Source organism: Sinocyclocheilus grahami, unplaced genomic scaffold (assembly GCF_001515645.1).
Source record: "Sinocyclocheilus grahami isolate Dianchi unplaced genomic scaffold, SAMN03320097.WGS_v1.1 scaffold352.1, whole genome shotgun sequence".
Taxonomy (NCBI): domain Eukaryota; kingdom Metazoa; phylum Chordata; class Actinopteri; order Cypriniformes; family Cyprinidae; genus Sinocyclocheilus; species Sinocyclocheilus grahami.
In genome coordinates this window covers 182,997-206,342 of record NW_015505531.1, presented here as the reverse complement: position 1 = coordinate 206,342, position 23,346 = coordinate 182,997, and the positions used below count along the sequence as shown (strand labels likewise).

At 37.9% G+C, this 23,346-nt stretch overlaps 2 protein-coding genes across 2 annotated transcripts in view; both read right to left on the bottom strand.

Moving 5' to 3' along the window:
- LOC107548643 (basic immunoglobulin-like variable motif-containing protein) overlaps positions 1-2,165 on the bottom strand; it is a 10,969-nt gene extending 8,804 nt beyond the window's left edge. The window contains exons 1-2 of the mRNA XM_016229414.1: positions 2,090-2,165; positions 373-950 (exon numbers count right to left, since the gene is read on the bottom strand). Of these exons, the coding sequence (XP_016084900.1) occupies positions 373-844 (472 nt within the window). The 5' untranslated portion in view covers positions 845-950; positions 2,090-2,165. The remainder of the gene's footprint in view (positions 1-372; positions 951-2,089) is intronic.
- Positions 2,166-5,265: 3,100 nt separating this feature from the next.
- The window catches only part of LOC107548642 (transmembrane protein 131-like), a 52,612-nt gene continuing 34,531 nt past the window's right edge, over positions 5,266-23,346 (bottom strand). Inside the window, exons 17-36 of the mRNA XM_016229413.1 lie at positions 23,182-23,261; positions 22,954-23,092; positions 20,120-20,229; positions 19,202-19,274; positions 18,874-19,025; positions 18,647-18,789; positions 18,356-18,539; positions 16,235-16,420; positions 15,679-15,834; positions 15,098-15,552; positions 12,972-13,156; positions 12,726-12,862; positions 9,057-9,178; positions 8,809-8,961; positions 8,545-8,701; positions 7,614-7,729; positions 7,357-7,444; positions 7,164-7,267; positions 6,932-7,074; positions 5,266-6,290 (exon numbers count right to left, since the gene is read on the bottom strand). Coding sequence (XP_016084899.1) covers positions 6,033-6,290; positions 6,932-7,074; positions 7,164-7,267; positions 7,357-7,444; positions 7,614-7,729; positions 8,545-8,701; positions 8,809-8,961; positions 9,057-9,178; positions 12,726-12,862; positions 12,972-13,156; positions 15,098-15,552; positions 15,679-15,834; positions 16,235-16,420; positions 18,356-18,539; positions 18,647-18,789; positions 18,874-19,025; positions 19,202-19,274; positions 20,120-20,229; positions 22,954-23,092; positions 23,182-23,261 — 3,141 coding nt within the window. The 3' untranslated portion in view covers positions 5,266-6,032. The remainder of the gene's footprint in view (positions 6,291-6,931; positions 7,075-7,163; positions 7,268-7,356; positions 7,445-7,613; positions 7,730-8,544; positions 8,702-8,808; positions 8,962-9,056; positions 9,179-12,725; positions 12,863-12,971; positions 13,157-15,097; positions 15,553-15,678; positions 15,835-16,234; positions 16,421-18,355; positions 18,540-18,646; positions 18,790-18,873; positions 19,026-19,201; positions 19,275-20,119; positions 20,230-22,953; positions 23,093-23,181; positions 23,262-23,346) is intronic.

Sequence of the window (23,346 nt, the reverse complement as noted above, 5' to 3'; positions counted from 1 at the left end):
GACTCAAATGAAGGTGTAGAACCATCTCAAGGATGATCAGAAGGAATGGACAGCACCTGAGTTAAATATATGAGTGTCACAGCAAAGGGTCTGAATACCATGTGATATGTCAACAATTCTGTGTTTTTCTGTCAATATGGGGTGTTGTGTGTACATTAATGAGGAAAAAAAATTAACTTAAATGATTTCAGCAAATGGCTGCAATATAACAAAGAGTGAAAAATTTAAGGGGCTGAGAATACTTTCCGTACCCACTGTATATATATATATATATATCTTTTTTTGTCTCTCAATTTTTTCGATCTGTCTCTGCAGTTTGAAAACCCCGGCTGACAGTATGTAGATGTCTTTAATCATTTTAGAAAGACATACTTGTTCTGGCTTTCCGTGTTAAAACCACATCAAAATCAGAGGTGTCAATCTCCCAGGCCAGCACAGGCTTGTTGCTGGATGACACAACCTCCATATCACAGTTCCCATCTAAAGACATACTTATTCCCCCTGAGTGACTCTGGGAAGGGGTTGCAGCATTGGTCTTGACTAATGATGTGGTGTCTGGATTGGTCGGTGGCGCATCTTCAGATGTGATAATGGGTCGGGCTCGGTTGAGCAGCGCATAGTCCGAGCAGACGGTGTAGAACTTCTCCCGGGAGTGTGTTACAGGGCAGGTCCATGGAAGCTGGAGCTCTGCGCTGGAGGCCCGTCGTACCCGCAGCGCATCACGCGTACTCGGACTCAGGAAGCTGCGCTCACGCTCATCCTCTCTGGCCGGGGCCCGTGATGGGGCCTCCTGATCAGTCCTAGCAGATACCTTGGCGCCTTCACTTTCCCCAGTGTTAGGCATTGAACGGAGAACTGGGATGATGGTTAAGAGAATAACCTACAGATGTACTCCAGCTGTAATGACTTAGTCCAAGAAGAGAGCTCAAAGAAAGAATCTCATCCACTGACTACAATTAAGAACAAGACAAAGACAGATAGTAAGAAACTGTATATAAGAAATGTATAAAATATAAACTTAAATAATAAATCAAAGCAATAATAAGGTTTTTCTTTTTTGTGGAAACTGTTTAATATTCAAGAGTTTTTGATCAATAAAAAGTTCCAAATAAGAGCATTTATTTGAATGCTTTATTTTTTTTATTGAATGTCTTTACTATCACTTTTTAATTTTGATTTAATGCATCCTTGTTCAGAAATAGTAATACATAAACAAACCCTAAATTTTTAAACGGTACTTTCCAAACCTGAATACATGTGATTGTACACTATTTATTTATTTGTTTGTAATCAAACATATTTGAATGAATTTCTGAGACATGTACATCAGTAATTATCTTAGGGTTACACAAAGTGCAAAAATACACAATTTGTTAAATTTATTCTTGATGCAGTCATGACGGGGTGATGACAAATCTGATTCCTACATGTTGGTTATGCCAAAGAGATCCCCAAATAGGAATAATATTTTAAGATTGCTTTGAATTTCAGCCTTTTTCATGGATCTAATATCTGACATAACTACAATCATTCATGTCAACAAAAACACACACCTGCAAAAATAAAAGTATGGTGAATGTTTGTGAACTAAAGTGTGGTGTGACACTGCTGACTCCATCCCCATGGTTATTTATGATTATATAGTCCTAAACTAGGCCAGAGACGGCTATAGATGAAATGCTGGATGAAAATGATGGGTCAGTCACAGCTGACACTGACAGCAGCTTTCAACTATGTTTCATCGTTTAAATCGATCAAAGCATCGTGCCACAGGATTGAATTCCACCTACACCATCATCTTCATCGTCGACACTACCATTGTTCAAGTCATTCAATCGATGGCAGTCGGTAGGCAAGACAACAATACATTTCAGGACTAGATTATAAAACAAATCGCCGCAATATAGGTTTAAACCACCAAAGACACTATATAAATAATCCAGACATATGAATAATAGCTAAGGAGCATCAGTGTAACCATCAAAATGTTCTTCGAAAGAACCTGAAACGTCGTTAATTCAAATATTTATTCATATTTACTTAGCCATAAATAAAACAATGCAAAAAGAGTAAATCTAGTTACACCTACCTTGCCAATGCTGCAGGAATAAATGAATTATACTGCGCTGCGCGACCTCTCTGTTGGATCGCCTAGCTGTGTTTCAACGGGCTCTACCAATCTCAAACACAGGGGTGCTGTACGACACAAAAAATGGAAAGGTTTCTTACATCGGATTCAAACGGTCGATATTACACACACACACACACACACACACACACACACATACATATATAAGAATTTCTGTATAAAACATGTAATGTTATGGCAGACAGTATTGTAATTATAGATATAGTCTTAATAGTTAGAGTCTTAATCTCAATAATAATAATAATAATATTATATATATATATGGCCTTCAGCTCATCTGCATTTTTTGGTCTCTTGTTTCTCATTTTCCTCTTGACAATACCCCATAGATTCTCTATGGGGTTCAGGTCTGGTGAGTTTGCTGGCCAGTCAAGCACACCAACACCATGGTCATTTAACCAACTTTTGGTGCTTTTGGCAGTGTGGGCAGGTGCCAAATCCTGCTGGAAAATGAAATCAGCATATTCAAAAAGCTGGTCAGCAGAAGGAAACATGAAGTGCTCCAAAATGTGATTGTGTAGCCTAGTGAACCAAACTGAGAGGCCATTTTGAAGGCTCAGGAAACCTTTGCAGGTGTTTTGAGTTGATTAGCTGATTGGTATGTCACCATATTCTAATTTGTTGATAGTGAATTGGTGGGTTTTTGTTAAATGTGAGCCAAAATCATCACAATTAAAAGAACCAAAGACTTAAACTACTTCAGTCTGTGTGCATTGAATTTATTTAATACACGAGTTTCACAATTTGAGTTGAATTACTGAAATAAATGAACTTTTCCACGACATTCTAATTTATTGAGATGCACCTGTATATATATATATAACAAACACACAGGAGTTAAATTGGGGGTTGGGGGGCTCTGTGGTTTCAGGCTTTCGAGGGGTGTACATGTGTGAGCCTACACAATCTTTGAGAAAGTGTCCTCTGCTATGAACACTAAAATGCTGATCAAAATCATTCTAGATGCTGGCAGTGTGCAAAGCCACATCTGTCTGGACTTTTAAGATCCAATTTAAAATTGTTTAAGACCTTTTTTAAGACCTGCAAAAATTATTTAAAAAATAAAAATATAATACTGCATGAGCAGGGTAGGGTAATGTCTGTGGTAACATATTAAACTGTAAAATGACTGTAAAAACATTTATAGTTGAGATGCAGGTTTTCACAAAAACAAAAAATTAAAAACCTCACATTTCAGGCTTTAAATCATTTTAAGATTGAGTCAGAGGTGTAAATTATTATTACATTCATTTAAAACAAAGTTATATGAGTGAATTTTCGCATTGGTCTAAATAAAACCTGCAGATGGGCTTATTGAATATGCAAATTGATTCTCTGCCAGTAGGAGGCGCGTTTGGAACGTCAGAAATATTGCTGTTCCCTGAAAACGGCTGCACACAAAGCAGTGCTGCGATCATAAACACTGCTTTATCAGATAAAAAGCTAGAAATCTTTGCTTGAATTACTAAAAATGAGATAAGTGTGAAAAAATATCATGGTCATTTATTTATTCATTTCCCTGTAAGAGCAGGTGCGGCCATTTGTACATTTAATGTGTCTGGCTTCCGGTGTTAGTTTTTAAAGGGCCTGCTGGTCCTCTAATCGGACCTGTGACAGGATTTAAAGATCACTTTGGCACAGATGGACTTGAAGATGCTCTGGAGAACTCTGAGGTTTGGAAAGGGCAGATACAGAAAGAGCATGCTGTTCATGCCATGATAAGACTAGTGAGGGAGAGGTAAGAAAACTATTTAATAAGCCTGTTTATTTCTACAATATTGATTTTAAAAAAAATTATAAAAAGAAAAATAAATTTGATGCACTACAGACTCACTTTTTTCTGAGTTTTTTTTTTTTTTTTTAGGAGAAAATTATATAAAGACATCTTAGTACTCTCTTAGAAAATAACTAAAAATCATATAAATTTATTATTTTAATTCATTCCCTTACCAATCAGAACCGTTATTTAAGGATTAGGGTTCTAAAATGAATACAGTAAATGAAAAGCCCTGTTATCACAAACAACTAGGACATAGTCCAACAACATTGGTAATATAGTATAAACCATGAAGAATATTTAGTTATTGAAACTTCTGGAATTATGAAATGTAACATTTTTTATTAATCTTGTTCATTTAGTATATTACTACTCCTAGTTTCTACAAATTAAAACAAAAAAAAGTTTGAAAATGAGCAGCTTTGTTATTAATGCAGAAGTGTCAGAAATATCTTGGAAGGCATTCAAATATTTGACAACAGGGGGCCCTTGGAGTCAAAAAGGTTGAGAACCACTGGGTTAGAATGTTTGTTTCCCTGCTGAATTTTGTACTGCCATCTTGTGGTTGACAATAGTATGCACGTGCACAGCCCTGTTTGTTTACTCGTACACAGGTATGGCTCATAGCTCTTGGTCCACTCACTAACTTGCTTTGGCTGTTAGATTAGATCCCTCCCTCCCTCAGAAACTCAAGGATCTGTACATTATGGGTAGTAACATGGAAGGTAAGAAAATGAGCTGCTGCATAAAAACTGGCCACCTTAAATGGGTGGCAGCAAATTGCACTTATTATATCAGTGATTATGTATTACATAGAAACCAAGGCAGTGCCAAGAACAGCACAGGTCAGGACATGTACCCCATTCAGGACGCTTTACATAGAGCTTCATCTCCCCACACTGACCACTGTTCATTTTCCAGGCAAGGGAAATCTAACACCATCTGCGGAGTTTAATTTTAGTATGGAAGCTGAATCAGCTTGTGTAGTTTTGGAGGAATATACCTGCTCAACACACATCGCAACCTGGGAGTTCACATGCAGAAACAAATTATCTTGGGTAAAAGCCACCCATCATCATCTATTCATCATATAAAGTGATCAGGTCTCTTTTCAGAAGAATTCGATTACACTTCTTCATTTATATGGATGGTTTACAATGTTTTTATCACCGTTTGAATCATCAAACTTTTGATTGCGTGGACAGAAATATCCTCATTCGTGTTTTGAAAATCTAGGTTTAGAATGAGATGGGGTGAGTAAATGACCATTTTTATTATTGGATGAACTATCCCTTCAATCAAGTTTAAATTTAGCCAGAAATAAAATGAGAAGTCAATATTCCAGCCTGATATGTTTATTTCAACCAGTGTGACCAAACGTTCACTCTTGAAGTGACAAATGAATGATGCACAGAACACATTTCAGGTTCTTTAAGCGCCCTCAAATTAAAAGCCCATTTCAGCAAATGAAGCTTTTCACTTTAAGCAGAGGGCAATTAAAATAAAATAAAAATCAAATCTCAATCCTGAATGCGTTTCAAATCAATGTGGTAATTGTAGTCTTAGCAACCACTTGTATCTTTCCGAACATTAAATCAACCAACAAGTGTGGTCAGAAAATGCTCTAAAATGAATTCAATCATCTTAAACCAAAATGACAGCATTGTAGGAGTGGGGTTTTACGCAAAGTGCTTATTTTAAGGTTGAGTAACACTGCATCTTGCATTTTAATACAGTAATACTGGACCATATACTTTAATTACAATGCAGTATTACTCAAAACAGGGAATCTCTAAAATCGTAAAGAAAAACACCCCTACAAGGGCAATAGCTTTAAGCCAATGTCTTCAATCTTTCGTTCACTTTGTCAGTTAAAATGGAACTTAAGGCATTTTTATCATGCCCCACTAAAATAAATAGGACTGAATTTTGAGGGGGACTTGTAAATGCAACACTGGGTTTCCAGTGGTCATTTGTACCATTACAATTCATGATTTTTTCCAATCATTAAAATGATGTTGGCGTACAACACACTGTTCAACCAGGAAAAATAAAATAAGATTAGAAACCACTGCATTTTTTGTTGCTCAGTGGGGCTGTTCTGTCTCAGATGCCGTTGTTATCGGGGCTGTTAGGCCAAGGCTCCGAATTCCAGCGATTGAGTGAGGGAGACCAACCCATGCTCCAGGGGTTGTAGGTGCGGCCTATGTCGTTGGGGGCAGGTGTGGGTGGTGCAGTGTGGCTGCCCAAGTCAGGGACAGCGGAGGAAGTAGGAGGGTTGAAGGAGTGCAGGGTGGAGTCGTTGCCAGTGGACCAGATGGACCTGCTGAAGGACCAAGGACTGTGCGCACTCCCCAAAATGGACTAAAGACAGGCAGAAAGAGAAAGATGTTCATCTCATAACCTGTAGAACTACCTTTACATACAGTCAGGGGTAATCTGAAACATGTTAAGTATCTGGCTTAGTGCTATATATAAACACTACTGTTCAAAAGTTTGGAGTCAGCAAGGTTTTTATGTTTTGTTTTTGAGAGAAGTCTCTTATTCTCACCAAGGCTGCATTTATTTGATCAAAAATACAAAACAGTAATACTGTAATATTGTTTAGCAGAACGGTTTGCAAGCAAAACAGACACCGCTATACTGATGTGAGGTCACAGGTGTATGTTTGTAGAATATTTTACAATGGAATAGAAAGTTCAGAAAAGCAGCATATATTTAAAATAGAAATCTTTTGTAACATTATAAATGTCTTTACTGTCACTTTATCAATTTGACGCATCCTTGCTGAATAAAAGTATTTGAATGTAGAAATATGTTTGCTGACCCAAACATTTACAGTAGTGAGTAACGGTTCAAGATTCCTCTGAAAATAACCTTGATATTAGGGGAAAAAAAACAGTGTCACTGTGATTTCTGAGATACTCCATGATCTTAGTGTTAACGGGATCTCAGGTGTCCATCTGGATGAGACATGAGAATGTGACAAGGAAGAAATATCTTACAGTTGTTGGAGTTGCTGGAGATCCAGTGCTGGTAGCCCAGGAATTACTAGGCTCAGTATCCCAGATGGATGGGGAAACTGGAGTGTAGTCAGGCCAACTCTGCTGGGGCTCTGAACTCTTGGGAACAGTCATGCCTCTGAAAACTAATACAGAAAATAACCACAATATTGGATACACTGGATGCTATTTGATGCTATTTGAATTTTGCATTTTATTTGAACATTTCGCATACCTCCAGAAAGATTAAGTGGGTTGTTGGGTCCAAAAGCAGAGAAAGCATTAACCGGTCCAAAACTGGGGGGGCTGGTGGTGTCTATTGGGCTCCACAGTCCAGAGCTGAAATATGCATAGTGGCATTGTAAATATACATGTAAAAACAGATAAGAAAAAAGCTTTTGTGATGTTTCATTATGAAGCCACTGCACCAGTCAGATCCGTCACTCTCCACTGATGTCATGTGAGACAGTGGTACCTTCCCCAGACTGTCAGCTTTACTAGCTGAGCCACTGCCACCTGTAAATCAAGAGCATACCACTTGTATAACATTTACATGTAAATCTGTGGCAAAAATAAATATCGTTGTTAAAATAATGGTGATGATCAGTAATTACCTTAAATTTTCCTGTTCATGCACCACTATAAGTTTATCCATATCATCTTTCTATTTAACGGGCAAACTCACCAGGGCTTTTGTCATAGCCAGCAGCTACAGCTGCAAAAGTTGGATTTCCATTTTGACCAGGCAGAGAGGCTGACTTGGTGAGCTTATTCCCTGGAGCCTTCTTTAAATTAGCCTCGCTATAACAAATATACAAGAAAAACAAACGTCACTCATATATTTCCTGCACAAACATGATGAAACCAGGAAATGTCTTGATGCCTATAACCCAAATGCAGGTTCTAAAACTAACATTTTGCCACACTGTCCAATGACCAGTGACTTGAGAAAACTCGCCGGCCATAAATATTTTTAATGGCCATGAAACTGTGTGCATTATTTCATTAAAAAAAATTTAAAACACATCTAATTGCAATTATTATTATTTTATTTACTTCTAAATAAATACAAATTAATATCAAAGAAATATACAAAGAAATATCACTATAACACTACTGAACTGTAAAGTATTAACAGTACAAATACTAATATATATGGCATTTTCTTCTTTGATTTTAAAAGTTAAACCTGTGCTTTTATTTTGGCAAAAAAAACAGCAGGGTAGGGCGGTGCAAAAAAATCGAATGAGATTTTCATGCGCATCTAGTCAGTAAAGCGGCTTTACTGACGAGATGTGCATGAAAATCGCATTCGATTTTTTTTGCTCAGCCCTACAGCAGGGATACATCTTTTGAAATGCTTCTTTTTTTGTTGACAGATTTATTAAAACTTTACACTTATTACAAATTTGGGAAGATGCTTGGTAAAGATGTTGCAGTTTCAAACGCATGTTATAAGCGACTTAATGTTAGAATGTTTGAATTAATGAAAAAAATTGTTACCGGCCAACTGGCGCGTAACGTTTCATGTACTAGCCAATTTATATTCATATTTGGCGCTTGCCAAGTGTTATTTTAGGCCCCTACCCAAATGTCCACACGCCCGTTAAAGTTACCTGCTGGTGTGGGGCACACTGCCATAGCTTCCACGAGGCACCAGGCTAGGGGAGGTCGGGGGTGGTGAACAGGTTCTGGGCATTACTGAACTGGGGCCTTTCAGGAAGGGGTCTGCATGCATGGTCTGCATAGATATCTGCTGAAGACTGTCGGCTGCTAATAAAACATATGACACAAATATTTAGATACTTAAATAGGAGTACATAAAGTAACAAACTGACTCATAATGGAGTCCAGCTTATGTTTCCAGACTCATTGCTTACGGCTGCCAGTTTTGATGAGAGGATCATCCCATTCTGGTGGCGGGGACTCTTTCTCTCCATCTGATCCGCTGCTATGACCCAGTTCCTGCATGGAGCCATTGACTACAAACTTTCCAAGTGGAGATGGCCGGTCATCACTCATCTTCCCACTGACTACTCGGGCAGACAGAATAAAAGTGGTTTCAAAATGGTTTTAGAGTTAACAGAGATTTAAATGTTGGATGGAAAAGTTGAAATCTGACATTTACTTTTGCTCAGAGCTCGTGGTTTGGGGACACTGTGAATTCCTGTATTGGCAAGGGTTTTGGTGAAGGTCTTGCGCTGCTTATCCTGTTTTTCCAGGGGAGTGACATAAGGGAGTTCTAGAGAGCTGTATAGAAACAAATTAAGGCACTGATATTAAACTCAAGATTCAAATAAATTAATAATGGAGATGGTGAAGATCACCTACGTAAGTCTGATGCAAAGTGATGATTAACCATTCTAGAATGATTCACTGGAAACTACATTTCTGTTTCACTAGCGGCACCTCGGGTCACTCAAATAATCTCAGACCCCTCTCGAAGAACGAACGGGTGTGCTGTGTTTTTTTTTTAACAAAACCTGTCCAAAACTAAGTTAATTTGGAGTCCAATTTGGCATTTTGAAAGGGCTCAACAGCGTAAATGTCCCGCCTCTTATTTTGCTGTTGAACTCCGTCAAACTGCCATTGGTCCATGATGTTTACATAATAGGTGGGTGAGCTCTGGGGCTCCACTTTATTTGATGTAAAATGTATTCTTCACTGAATGCATTGGAAAGATACTGTATAGTTGAAATTGAAGATGTAATAAAAATTCTTATTCCTGAAATTGAAATTTAACTTCGCGACACTGACTCCTGTTTAATACTATGAAGCAGTTTTGAAGCCATTTTTATTAAAGCATCATAAGTAAATAGGACTTGACTGGAAAGCTGAATTGCGGAACTGGTGAAAACATATCCACATCCCTATGATCAGATGCTTTCCTAACTGCTGTTTTCTCACTGCTGTCATTATTGTGGTGTGTTTGTTGTATTATTGAGAGGATTCCGTGCAACACATTTAAATATTAATCTAAGCATAGCTCCCAGCAGAACGGCGCATGGCAATGCAGACATATCCTACCCAGGGCTCGCAAAATTACAAAATCACTGGTGGACCTTCGGGCAGACATTCTTCAGATTTTGGTAGCCCAAAATGAATTTAAGTAGCCCGAATAAAAAAAAAAAGACATCGGCTGAACTTCACTGCGGACAAATCAGCATGATTAAAAACTTCAGTGATCGCTTTTTTCACTGTCAAGTCAAGAGGAGGGGTGCAACGGATCACAAATCTCACGGCTCGGATCATATTGAATTGTCATATCAGATTTTAAGTAACAGATCGGGTCATTTTGCAGGTGAGCAAAAAAATATATGGTTCTTTATTTAAATAACAGAATACTTCTTTGATACCACAGCAAAGACTAGCAGCATATAGGGATGTAACGATTCACTCAACTCACAACGCGATGTGATTCACAATACAATTTTCTTACAATTTTTCTTTTTGATAAAATTATATTTAAGACAAATTATAAATAAAAGGTGTCCTTTTATTATTTCTCCAACAAAATGTTGCACATTTCTTTGTGAAATTTAAAAGTGTCAAACAATAAAACTAACTTGAAATTTTAAAACAAATCCCAATCAAATATTTAAATAAAACAAATAAAATCTCTTCATATAAACAAACTAATGCTTTGGCTGTGCTTTTTCCATTTAAAATGGAGGCAACCACTGCATTTTAATCACGATCCAAACAAAAATGCTAAATGCATGTTATTTAGATTGCAATTAGATTGTATAATTTCGAAATCTGAAGAAAAAACAGATTGGTCTGATTTCAGCTTTGTGAATGAGACGCAAATGTCACTCACTGACAGCAGGTGGCGCTTATGGAACAGCAGGTATTTATAGGCTGCTGCCCCTTTAAGACCGAATGCACTGATCCAATATAATGATGCACTTGAAATTTCTTTCACCAGTTTACACGTTCACTTAAGACATAACCGACTGTGTTTACGAGAATACTTGCAGAGACAGTTATTTTGAGATAATTCTGTGTGTATGTGTTCATTCAGATGCAAGAATACGTGAAAGAGGAATCAATTCTGTGCGCACATTGTCTGAAACACGGCTCTCTGTGCGCGCTTTGAATGAGTGCGCGCAGCTCCGAATGTGCGTGAATGGTTTAAAATACTTGAATGTTTAAAAGCCATTTTTATTAAAGCATCATAAGTAAATAGGACTTGACTGGAAAGCTGAATTGCGGAACTGGTGAAAACATATCCACATCCCTATGATCAGATGCTTTCCTAACTGCTGTTTTCTCACTGCTGTCATTATTGTGGTGTGTTTGTTGTATTATTGAGAGGATTCCGTGCAACACATTTAAATATTAATCTAAGCATAGCTCCCAGCAGAACGGCGCATGGCAATGCAGACATATCCTACCCAGGGCTCGCAAAATTACAAAATCACTGGTGGACCTTCGGGCAGACATTCTTCAGATTTTGGTAGCCCAAAATGAATTTAAGTAGCCCGAATAAAAAAAAAAAGACATCGGCTGAACTTCACTGCGGACAAATCAGCATGATTAAAAACTTCAGTGATCGCTTTTTTCACTGTCAAGTCAAGAGGAGGGGTGCAACGGATCACAAATCTCACGGCTCGGATCATATTGAATTGTCATATCAGATTTTAAGTAACAGATCGGGTCATTTTGCAGGTGAGCAAAAAAATATATGGTTCTTTATTTAAATAACAGAATACTTCTTTGATACCACAGCAAAGACTAGCAGCATATAGGGATGTAACGATTCACTCAACTCACAACGCGATGTGATTCACAATACAATTTTCTTACAATTTTTCTTTTTGATAAAATTATATTTAAGACAAATTATAAATAAAAGGTGTCCTTTTATTATTTCTCCAACAAAATGTTGCACATTTCTTTGTGAAATTTAAAAGTGTCAAACAATAAAACTAACTTGAAATTTTAAAACAAATCCCAATCAAATATTTAAATAAAACAAATAAAATCTCTTCATATAAACAAACTAATGCTTTGACTGTGCTTTTTCCATTTAAAATGGAGGCAACCACTGCATTTTAATCACGATCCAAACAAAAATGCTAAATGCATGTTATTTAGATTGCAATTAGATTGTATAATTTCGAAATCTGAAGAAAAAACAGATTGGTCTGATTTCAGCTTTGTGAATGAGACGCAAATGTCACTCACTGACAGCAGGTGGCGCTTATGGAACAGCAGGTATTTATAGGCTGCTGCCCCTTTAAGACCGAATGCACTGATCCAATATAATGATGCACTTGAAATTTCTTTCACCAGTTTACACGTTCACTTAAGACATAACCGACTGTGTTTACGAGAATACTTGCAGAGACAGTTATTTTGAGATAATTCTGTGTGTATGTGTTCATTCAGATGCAAGAATACGTGAAAGAGGAATCAATTCTGTGCGCACATTGTCTGAAACACGGCTCTCTGTGCGCGCTTTGAATGAGTGCGCGCAGCTCCGAATGTGCGTGAATGGTTTAAAATACTTGAATGTTTAAAACACGTTGAATGTTAAATGATCAACTATGATCCGTTTTACCCCTACAAGCTAGTGAACAACGCAAATCAAGGAAGGAATTTTATATCACTGTTCAAGATAGCCCTTCGGGCAGAGTGGTGAAACATTTTATTAGCCCGACTGGAAAACACAATAGCCCCGGGACGTCGGGCTAACGATTTTGCAAGCCCTGCTACCTCTTCACCATGATGAGTATCAGGGCCTAGTGACAGAAATTACACGTCACCTTCAATGGCAGCGGTCTGAACAAACCTGGATTTTTCCACTTGGTTCTCCTTCTTTGTGGTTGGTGGTTTCTTAGTTTTTGGTTTAGTAGGAGAGGGAGTAATTTCTTCTCTTTCTTTTCCACTGTCCACTGACACTGATTTTCCTTTCACTTTCACTGGCTCCTGGTTAAGACGACAAATTGTAGTCAAAGAGTGCATTTAGAATGTACATTTTCGACCAAGTTTGTTTTGGGAATTACTCTGGTGGGTCTAGTATGTTTCACGTGTATACCTCTTTAATATTGGCCTCCACGTCAGGGTTAGAGGTCTCTGTGGTAGTAGAAGAGCTGTCATCATTGTCTGCCAGTGGCTCTTTTAAATCTTCTCCTTGAGTCTTTCCCTTTGATTTCCTCTCTTTCTCCTCTTTCTTTTTAAGAGCTTTTGTTTTATTCTTCACTTTCCCTTTTGATTCAAGCACTGAAAAATAAAAGTAAATTAACAGAAATTATATTGTGCATTTCACAAATTACACTGTCCTCTGGGACAAACACCTGGCATGATAAATTATAGGGCTGGGTATTGATTCAGATGTCCCGATTCAATTTGATTTCGATTCGCAAGCTATCAATTCGTTTCGATTCTCGATTTTTTGATTACATTCTGTGAATATAATTTTAATACAAATGCTATTGATATTTCTAAAAAATGAACAGTAAACATCAGTTTACAAATGGTGAATTAATAAAAAGAAATCAAGAGCCACAGGCATGTATTTTAAACTTATTCTTTTTTTGTATAGGGTCCTTTTTTAAACAATAATAGGGCCTAATAAAACGTTGTGAATTTTTCTGGTAATCAGATGAAGGCATAAAACATTTAATTTATCCTAATCAAATGAAAATTAAACCCTTTCATTTTTTGGCAAACAAAGTGCTGCACATCAGAGGTTTACTGTTAAAATTAAAAAGGAAACAAATGTGATTATTAGTAGAATTATTAATATTTATTATTAGTAGTAGCATTGTTGTTACACTGAGTCTTAAGACTGCTAAATAGTAATATTTCTGATACAGTTTCTTCACGTTGAAGTAAACTTTTATTTTGACGGGTTGCCGTGAGGAACTTGCAGCTGCTGTGTATGTGATATGATGGTAGTTATGTCAAAGTAAACGGTAAAATGCTAATGAAGTGACTCTCAGAGCAGCTGGAGATGATATTCGTGTATTCACATCATCATAGTGAGATGACAGAGGCTGAAGACACCGCGAGCATCGTCCGTGCTTTAGTAAGTGTGTAGTAAACAAAACAGTGTGTCGCACCATCCACCATTCATTGCGGAAACAATGGCGCCTTTACGCGTGATGTCAAATGCTTCCACAGATTTGTAGTATTACTATAGAATTTTACCTGAGCATTGCAAATCATGCATGCTTTGTTCTTGGTTCTTGTCAACAGTATCTCCGCCATGATAAACACTGAATGAATGACAAGCTTTCCGTTGTAACATTGCGTAAGGGTGACATCTAGTGGAGAAGACTAATGATAAGATTCACATTAATCAGATCTTGTTTTAAATGTTTGCTGAAATAAATACCGGAAAAGATCGATTTGCGGCTTTTGAGAATCGATATCGAATCGACGTCATTTAAAAAAAAACGATTAAAGGCAAACATGTAAGATTTTATTAAAATATACAAAAACCACTAGAACTGTGTTATATATTTTGCTGACTTGTGTACTTACATTATCCTAAATGTTTCAAAGAATGTTTAAATCCAGAGAAATAAGCAATTTTAACTAGTGACATGGAGCGTGTCCATGGTGTCATTGTGTCACCTGCCAATGACGTCATAACCCCTTCGATTTTTTGTAGAAAACACGGAAACACCAAAGACACTTTAATATGTTATGCGTTTTATTAGTCAGGTGACGACCGCACAGAGTAGCATTATATCAGAACTTTCAAATGTATCTAGTATGATAAAACAGCGCTGCTTTTTTCCCCCCACATACGCACGACCGGAAGGAGCGGAAAAGGTCGACTGTGGCATAATAAAAGCTCCGCTGCTTTTGAGCTGTGTGTCACGCTCGTTCAGCGGCCTCGTTTCACTTCGACAGCTTTCAGCCTCACCCTGCTTCATTCTACTACGTTAATAAATCATTAGCTCATCCATGAACATGATTTCTGCCCGAGTCCCGTCGGATTCCAATGGCTGTGGGGATGAAGACGACAACTCCCATGATTCCACACTCAGTCACGGCCTCACAAAAACTACTCCTTTGTCTATTTGTTTATTTTGAATACATGCCCTCTAGCGGCGAAAATTACATATTGTGCCTTCAATGGAAAAAATTTTTTTTTCCCCAGCCCTAATAAATTAGTCTATATTGTTATGTTGATATATTGTTATATATTACCTTTGTTTTGTGAATACTGTTGTGAATTGTGTTGTAAAGACACGTTAATGGCAGGAGACTCAGGCCTGTCGAGGTCTTTATCCATAGCTGCCAGAAGTCGGCTGTAATCCTGTTCCTCTGTACTGTTGGCCCTTGTGCTGTTGGACTGTGAAGGTCCTGAGCTCGGGAGGTCCTCCAGGAGGCCTGAGCTCTGCTGCTGCTGTTTGGAACTCCGGGCTCTTCGATTAGTTAGCTGACTCAGTCCTTGGCCACTATCTTTAGTGAGTGGAAAGCTGGAGGAGTGTTGCATAGATCCAGAACGGCCTGAACCAGATCTGGGCTTGCTGTCTGGCAGAACACCGCTGCTGTTGGAACTGGAGTGCGGACCACCCTGTCGACCCCCAGCCCGCACGCCACCGCTTGACCCGTACATTCCTCTTGTTGAGTTCTGGTTTGAGTCGGCAAAATCATTCAAGCTGCAACAGATTAAATGCATTTCGTAAAACTTCATACATAAAATGTGGATTAAAGAAGAGAAACAAAAATGAAATATCACTTCATCATAAATTAAGGATATAAAATTTGAAAAAATCCTCACTCACTTAGCATCACTTTGAATTCGTACAATTTCCCTGAGATCAAATGGTTTTCCAGTCTCCATGGGAGAGTTGGATTCCACAGACATCCGTCGTTTGAAAGGCTCCCATATTCCCTGGGCCTCCAGATAGGCAGTAGCGATGACTAGCAGGAACATGGAGCTAGAGAAATATCAGACTGTTAATCATCCACAGAAAGAGAGACAAGTACTTTATTAATCTCATGTGTTTAAAACATATAGCAATATTATACGTTAAAAAGAATTAGCAAAGTATTACTAATACATTACAAACACAATGCACAAGTTACATAATATAAATCTATAACAAATCTATAACATTTCTTTAACATGACTTTCTTTAGTCTAGTTTTTTTTTTCCAGAAATAAAACCCATAAAACTACAAAAAGCAGTGTGGATAGTCAATACTAAACATAAGATTCAAAAAACAAATCAGAATTGAGTGCTGTATAACCAAGGCATAGTTTTGGATGTGTAATGTTTATAAGACTTTTTTTTAGACTTTCTTAGCCATCAGGTGATCAGATATGAGAAATCAGACCTCATAATGAGGGAGACGATGATGTAGAGCTCAAGCTCCCAGTTGGGTCGGGGAAGGGTCTCAGCACACACTGCCAGCATGTGATATGGCAATGATGCATTCAGCACAAACGCAAACACTGAACCCCCCGCAGTCACCAACTTCAGCTCCCGGATCACTCTGGATGATGTGAAATCTGGTGTAAACCTGCATGAATTCACAAGATAGAAATCACCTTATTCCAACTGTTCCTCATGATTGAACACTCTAAAATAAGGCATATATGGGAATAAGTGTCAAATTTGAGCAAGTACAAGTTTTAAAGGGGTCATATGATGTTGCTTAAAAGAACATTATGTTGTGTATTTGGTGTAATGCAATGTGTTTATGCGGTTTAAGGTAAAAAAAAAAAACACAATATAATATTTTCCACATAATGTACATCATTGTTGCTCCTCTATGCCCCACCTTTCTGAAACGCGTCGATTTTTACAAAGCTCATCATTCTGAAAAGCGAGGTGTACGCTGATTGGCCAGCTATCCAGTGCGTTGTAATTCGCTGAATACCTCAAGCGTGTGACGGAAATGTTAGGCCCCTTACCATACTGTGATACCCTGTGTCCCGGCACGACAAGACAAAAAAAAACAATAAAACCCATTACAAACGAGGCATTTGTTGCATCCAGTGGGGACATAATTACTGATTATAATGACTTATACTGTCTTTTTACGCATTGCGTTGTGTATCGCGCTGCGTAAACATAAAGCCATGTCTGGAGAAATGACAAACAACAAGTGCTACTCTTCACTGCTCAAAACTCGCGTTTGAATCATCATTGGCAAATTCTTTAAATATAAAAAAAACGTACTAACAGGCTGAGAGTCAGAAACGCCAGACTGTCCTTGCAAAGTTGGAACTGCCCCACTTTATAGAAACAGACACCGGCATTGTAGGCTACTCTCACAGGAAACAGTCCTCATCCTCCGCAAAATGCGCTGCACACATCTGCATATCTGGTTTGTACTGTTCTGGAACAGTGTTGTAAATATAACTTAACCACTGATTTCTAGTCGTGTCCTCTTTTGGAAGGCCAACCAAAGTAGTTTCTCTTTTACAACGAAACACACAGCGTCACACACGGTGGGCTTGAGTGAGCGGAGGCAGGCGGATTCGACGAAGGAGCGGCCGGCGTTGAACATTTCCCACATCGTGACGTAGACATGTGGAGGCGTGTTAGAACGAGTCATTTTAGGTAGGCGTGGTTGACTCTTAACTTTTATAAAGAATATCTCTTTAGATTTGAGACTTTAGTCTTTGCAACTTTACAGATCTTCTTTATGCACCAAGAGCTTGTAACACTCCAAAGAGAAAGGAAAACTTGAAATCACATCATATGACCCCTTTAATGATGTTAACACAACATGAGTTACCGGTCAAAAGTTTAAAAAAATTTTGTGCACTTTTGAAAGAAGTTTCTTGTGCTCACCAAGGCTTCACTTATTTGATTATTTCACAATATTAAAACATTAATAATGTGAAATATTAGTACAATTTAAAATAGCTGTTTTGTATTTTAATATATTTTAAAATATATAAAATACATTTTCAATCTCACATTATCCTTCAGAAACCATTATAATATGCTGATTTGGTGCTTAATTATTTACTCTATTTATGATATTATTGTGATACATAATACATAGATTCTTTGATGACTAGAAAATTCAAAAAAACATTTATTTGAAATAGAAATCTTTTGTAATATTATAAACGTCTTTATTGTTCCTGAATAAAAGTTTTTTTTCTTCTTTCTTCTTTAGGGTAATCTTACTTACCCTAAACATTTGAACAGTAGTGTGTCATGGTTTCCACAAAAATATTAAGCAGCAAAAACTGTTTTAAACAATGACATCAAGACAATGAATTACATTTTAAAATATATTCAAATAGAAAACTTAAAATAATATATTTTTTTATATGTAATATTTTAACATTTTATTGTTTTTACAAACTTTTTTTTTTTAATCAAATAAATGCAACCTTGGTCAGCATAACAGAATTCTTTAAAAAACATTGACCAAACATTTGACCAACAGTGTACAACAGAAAACCTCACAAAACGTAACCATGAAATTACTCACAGTATGACGAGGTCTTTTGAAGTGTTTGGTTTGAGTGCAAATTCTTCACAGTTGAGAACTTTGAAGCCATAACCCTCACATGCACTGCCACTGATCTCCATAGACCGAATGTGAATTGGGAGAAGCCCTGTGTTCTCCAGCCTGAAAGTCCTTCGAAGAGTGAAGTTCGGTTCCTTGGCTTTAGCTTAAAGAAATGAGAAACACAGTAAGCATAAGCAGTATGTGAACAGAATCTCAAACTAGTTTATAACAATGAAAACATCTGGAAATTGATTTCATTTTGACACTTACCTTCTGAACAGTCTTTGAGCAATGCCTCTGTATGCTTAAACCTCAGAGAGCTGCCGAGACCTGGGGCTTTACCAGCCAGTCTCAGACTCTCTGTGGTGCCTTGTCCATGAACCACGATCAAGTCTACTACTGTCAAGTTGTTCCTGTACAAACATGACATGGGTAATGTACAACAGTACTCTCACACCATTCTATTTTCAGCGTTCATTTTAGCAATCTAAGCTCACCTGACGACTAGCAGAGAAGAGACACTGTGATCAGTGATGGGTCTGAACCTCACGTTGAAGGACTTTATCTCACCAGGCATAAGGAGCATGTTGTATACATAGGGCCGAGTTAAGCCTTCAACAAATCCTGTGAAACTCTTCATCCCTGAAGACTGACACACATACAGAAATCATTAGCAGCATAAAGACACACCACAAATACTGTACAGCAATTCTTAATTTTGGTGGATATCATGAAATTAATTTTAGAAAGTAGAATAATGAAGTAGAATTGATTCAATTAAACAATAAGTTGTCACTACATGGTCACAATAAGTCTGTTACTTACGTGATTTTTATGGACCTGGAATTCCAGTGTATTTGTGTCAATGTTGATGTTAGACAACCTTCCTAAAGGAAACCTTTAAAAACAACAGCAAAAAGACATCAGATGAAATCAGTATTAGTGCTACACTATATTGCAAAAAAAACGACACTTTCTGTGATGCATATTGTGATAAGAAAAAATACAGGAATTTTCACAAGATAACTTAAAAAGCTCTATTTTTCTCAATTGAATTAGCTAGCTATATTTTGTTTTTATAAAATCACACTTGCTATTTCTCACAGACTGTATAATTAGGTCTTCATACATGAAAACGCATCACATCATATATAGGGGTCTATTGGCGCTTTTCCACTGCACGGTAGTGACGGTACCTGGTACTTTTTTTTAGTACCACCTCGGTTGAGGTTCCAAGTGAACCGTACCGTTATCAAAACGGGACATGTAAACTCTGCTGATCACTGAATGGCCGGAGAGCATCATCACTATACCTGTGTCACTGAACTTGCGACACAAACACAACAGAACCTCTAGATTTAAATCAGCACAGCCAGAGAAGGATCGAACGCAACTGTTTTGAACGAGCGCACCTTTTTTAACAACTAAAAAGTGTCTGTTTCGCTGTCTGTTGAGGAAATACAGACATTCCTCTCGTTGATAGCAGAGGAGTGGATCCAGCAACAGCTTGATGGGGCGACGCGGAATGAAAACGTTTTTCCAGGAGTCGCAGCAGTAGAGGTGGCGCAACTATAAACGACATGTGAATAATCCCACCCACTCTAAAGCAGTACTGAACTGCAGTGGAAACACAAACCGGGCCGTGCCGTACCGTACTGAGCCGTGCCGAGCAGAGTCGTACCACGCAGTGGAAAAGCGCCATATAACATCTATAACTGGTTTAGTGCAGAAGAAGTGCCTTACCTGTCGGCAAGTCTGCCTGTGAACACAGTGGGATTTGGGTAAAGAGCCACAGGAAGAACCTGAACGTAGATTGGGACATCAGCTGGGTTTTCTAGAATCACTTCCTCTTCCTACAAAGACACAAGTTCAGGTCAGTGTATTTGACTTGAGGGAAAATACTATAGTTGATTTAAACATGGTAAAATGTGTTAAACTGAGCTGACGTGTGTATTAGAGGTCGACCGATTGATCGGTCAGCCGATTAATCGGCCAATTTTTGGCATTTTTTAATTAATCGTCAAAGGCAGATTGTGCTGCTAATTAGGCCGATTTATAGTCAGGCGCATCTGCGGGCAGCTAAGCGTCGCTGCAGAACGCCGGAGAATCTCTCTCTGGCTGCGTGAGAGACGGAGCAACTCAAACTCTGCAGCCGCTTCTTGTTCACACACAGCTTCAGCCAATGATGGCAGGGCAAAACAGACCATTTCGAAAGTGTAATTACGTTTTACCCTACTAGAATTGATGCCGGTGCCGGAGAATCTCTCTCTGGCTGCGTGAGAGACGGAGCAACTCAAACTCTGCAGCCGCTTCTTGTTCACACACAGCTTCAGCCAATGATGGCAGGGCAAAACAGACCATTTCGAAAGCGTAATTACGTTTTACCCTACTAGAATTGATGCCGGAAAGTTATCATATTCATAAGTGCAACAAGTCATTTGCATGTGAAAGTAGAAACGCAAGCAATTCAGATGAAACTACTGGGTTGATTATAACGTGCACGTTAACTTTCCTCATGAAATGTGTGTGTAGGTCCGACAATAGCATCCACGATGTCATCGCTCGTGGCCAGTGCACTCTTAAAGGGATACTCCACCCCAAAATGAAAATTTTGTTATTAATCACTTTACCCCCATGTCGTTCCAAACCCGTAAAAGCTTAGTTCGTCTTCGGAACACAATTTAAGATACTTTGGATGAAAACTGGGAGGCTTGTGTCTGTCCGATTGACTGCCAAATAAATTACACTGTCAAGGTCCAGAAAAGTATGAAAGACATCTTAAATTGTGTTCTGAAGACGAACAAAGCTTTAACAGGTTTGGAACGACATGGGGGTAAGTGATTAATGACAAAATTTAAATTTTGGGGTGGAGTATCCCTTTAAGCAGTTATGAGCAGCAGGCTGTGTAATATGTGTGAACTCTTTTATTTTTGTTATCACTTGGCCATTTGACTTATAGCAGTGTCCAGTGTTTCCCATACATTGAGTTATTTGTGGCGGCTCGTCACCTCCACAAATAGATTTCCCAAAAGGCTTATACTTTGTTGAATTAACTGAGCACTGCACGTTTCAAAACTAAAATGCAACGCGGGTGTTTTTATATGAATGTATCTTTGAAAAGAACCGACCGTCTTCAGAAAAGCTTCGATGTAATTTTCATTTTGTCTTTCCTGTAATGCCTGATAAAGTAGCGTTTGTGAGCGCAGTGCTTATTAGATTACAGCCGTTACCGGGGAAACCACTATATCTCCCACTCCCACATTTTGCATTTGCAAGTCTGTGGGAAACACTGGTGACTGTCAGCAAACATAAACAAAAAGCATGCTTCAGAACTGTTTTGAGAAGGTGCTTAAGTTTTGAGCCATGTATTATTACTCTGAATTAGGCTACTACTACTATTACTATCTTGTACCCTGCAATAATAATTTACTCAAACTCACTTTTATGAGATGAAGAAGAAAAAAAAGAAAAAATCGGCCAAAATATCGGGCAAAAAAAAAATCGGCATCGTATATCGGCCATCGGCTGCCCTGATTTCTAAATATCGCATCGGCCAGTGAAAAACTCATTTCGGTCAACCTCTATCGACCGATAGTGGATTTTACCAATAAATCAACGAATAGTTTTTTAAATGGATACTAAACGAAAACTAAAGTAGTGCTTTAATATTAAAAAGAAACTGTACTGAACCATACTTTCTAAATGAATAAAAAATATTAATGTTAATTATATACTGATCATTAAAGTTAGTTCATAGTTCATTAATGTTTACTGAAGCAACTTTAAAATAAAAAAATATATAATAGTAAATGTCAAAATTAACACTCTAACAAGGAACAATACTTCTAACAGCTTTTATCAACCTTAGTTAATGTTGCAAATGGAGTCTTATTGTAAAGTGTTACTATTTCATTTCAAAAGTCATGCTTAAAGATGGCAATCTTTAAATATCTACATAAAGGTCATAGCATTGAAGGATTTGTTGTGGAGTGAGAACTAATATAGCCTATAGGCTAGCTGCTGTGTTTATAGTTTGTACATTAGGGCTTATAACATTCTGCTTTATTTACCGCTATAATTTCTGAATGTAATTGCGGTTTGTGCTTGAAAGTGAAAGTAACTCAAATGTAGTGTAACGCATTACAATTCAGAGACAGTAATATTGTAATGAAACTAATTACTTTCAAAAGACAGTATTAAGTAATATACAATGTATTCAATTTTGGAAGTAACTTGCCCAACACTGCGTAGTAATGATGAAAACATGCAGTATAGTATACTGTATACACACCATTTTGTTGTTCGTTTTAAATCCGCATCTGAATTGTCCCGCTCTGTGCAGCACACAGTGTCATGTGTCAAAACAAACAGCACATGGTGTTTTCCGCCTCTAGAGGCTGTTCTTGTACTGTCTAATGACAGTGGACCTTCTCAGCCGCTCCAGCAACGGACGAAACCCAGAAAAACAATTTGGCATGGATTTCTGCCAATAGCCGATAGATCCGGCAATCAACTATCGGTGCCGATTAATCGGCAAAACCGATCAATCGGTCGACATACAGTGTGTATACACTCACCGATGAGCTGTTGGTGTTTGTGAGAGGAAAATAAATCTGTTGTGATGAGTTAACCAGCAAGGGCCATGTGAGCTGCGCTAAGATTTTGGCCTGCACATTCTTCTGCAGATCTGTGTTCACTTCGAAGAAAGCTTCAACCCTAAACAAACAAGAGAATCACATCAAAGATACAATACTTTACTACACTTCATTTCCAGCGATATCGTTGACTTGATTGCAAATGATTGCAAAGATACAAGAATGATTTGTTTGGGTGAACAGCTTAATGTTCCTACCGCTATGAGAGCCTTTACAGGGATGGTTAATATCTGAAATAGACACAGATAAACTGAAGGTTTGGAAAGCATTGTTTGATTGTTGCCACAGTGTTATTTATATTTTCATATATATATG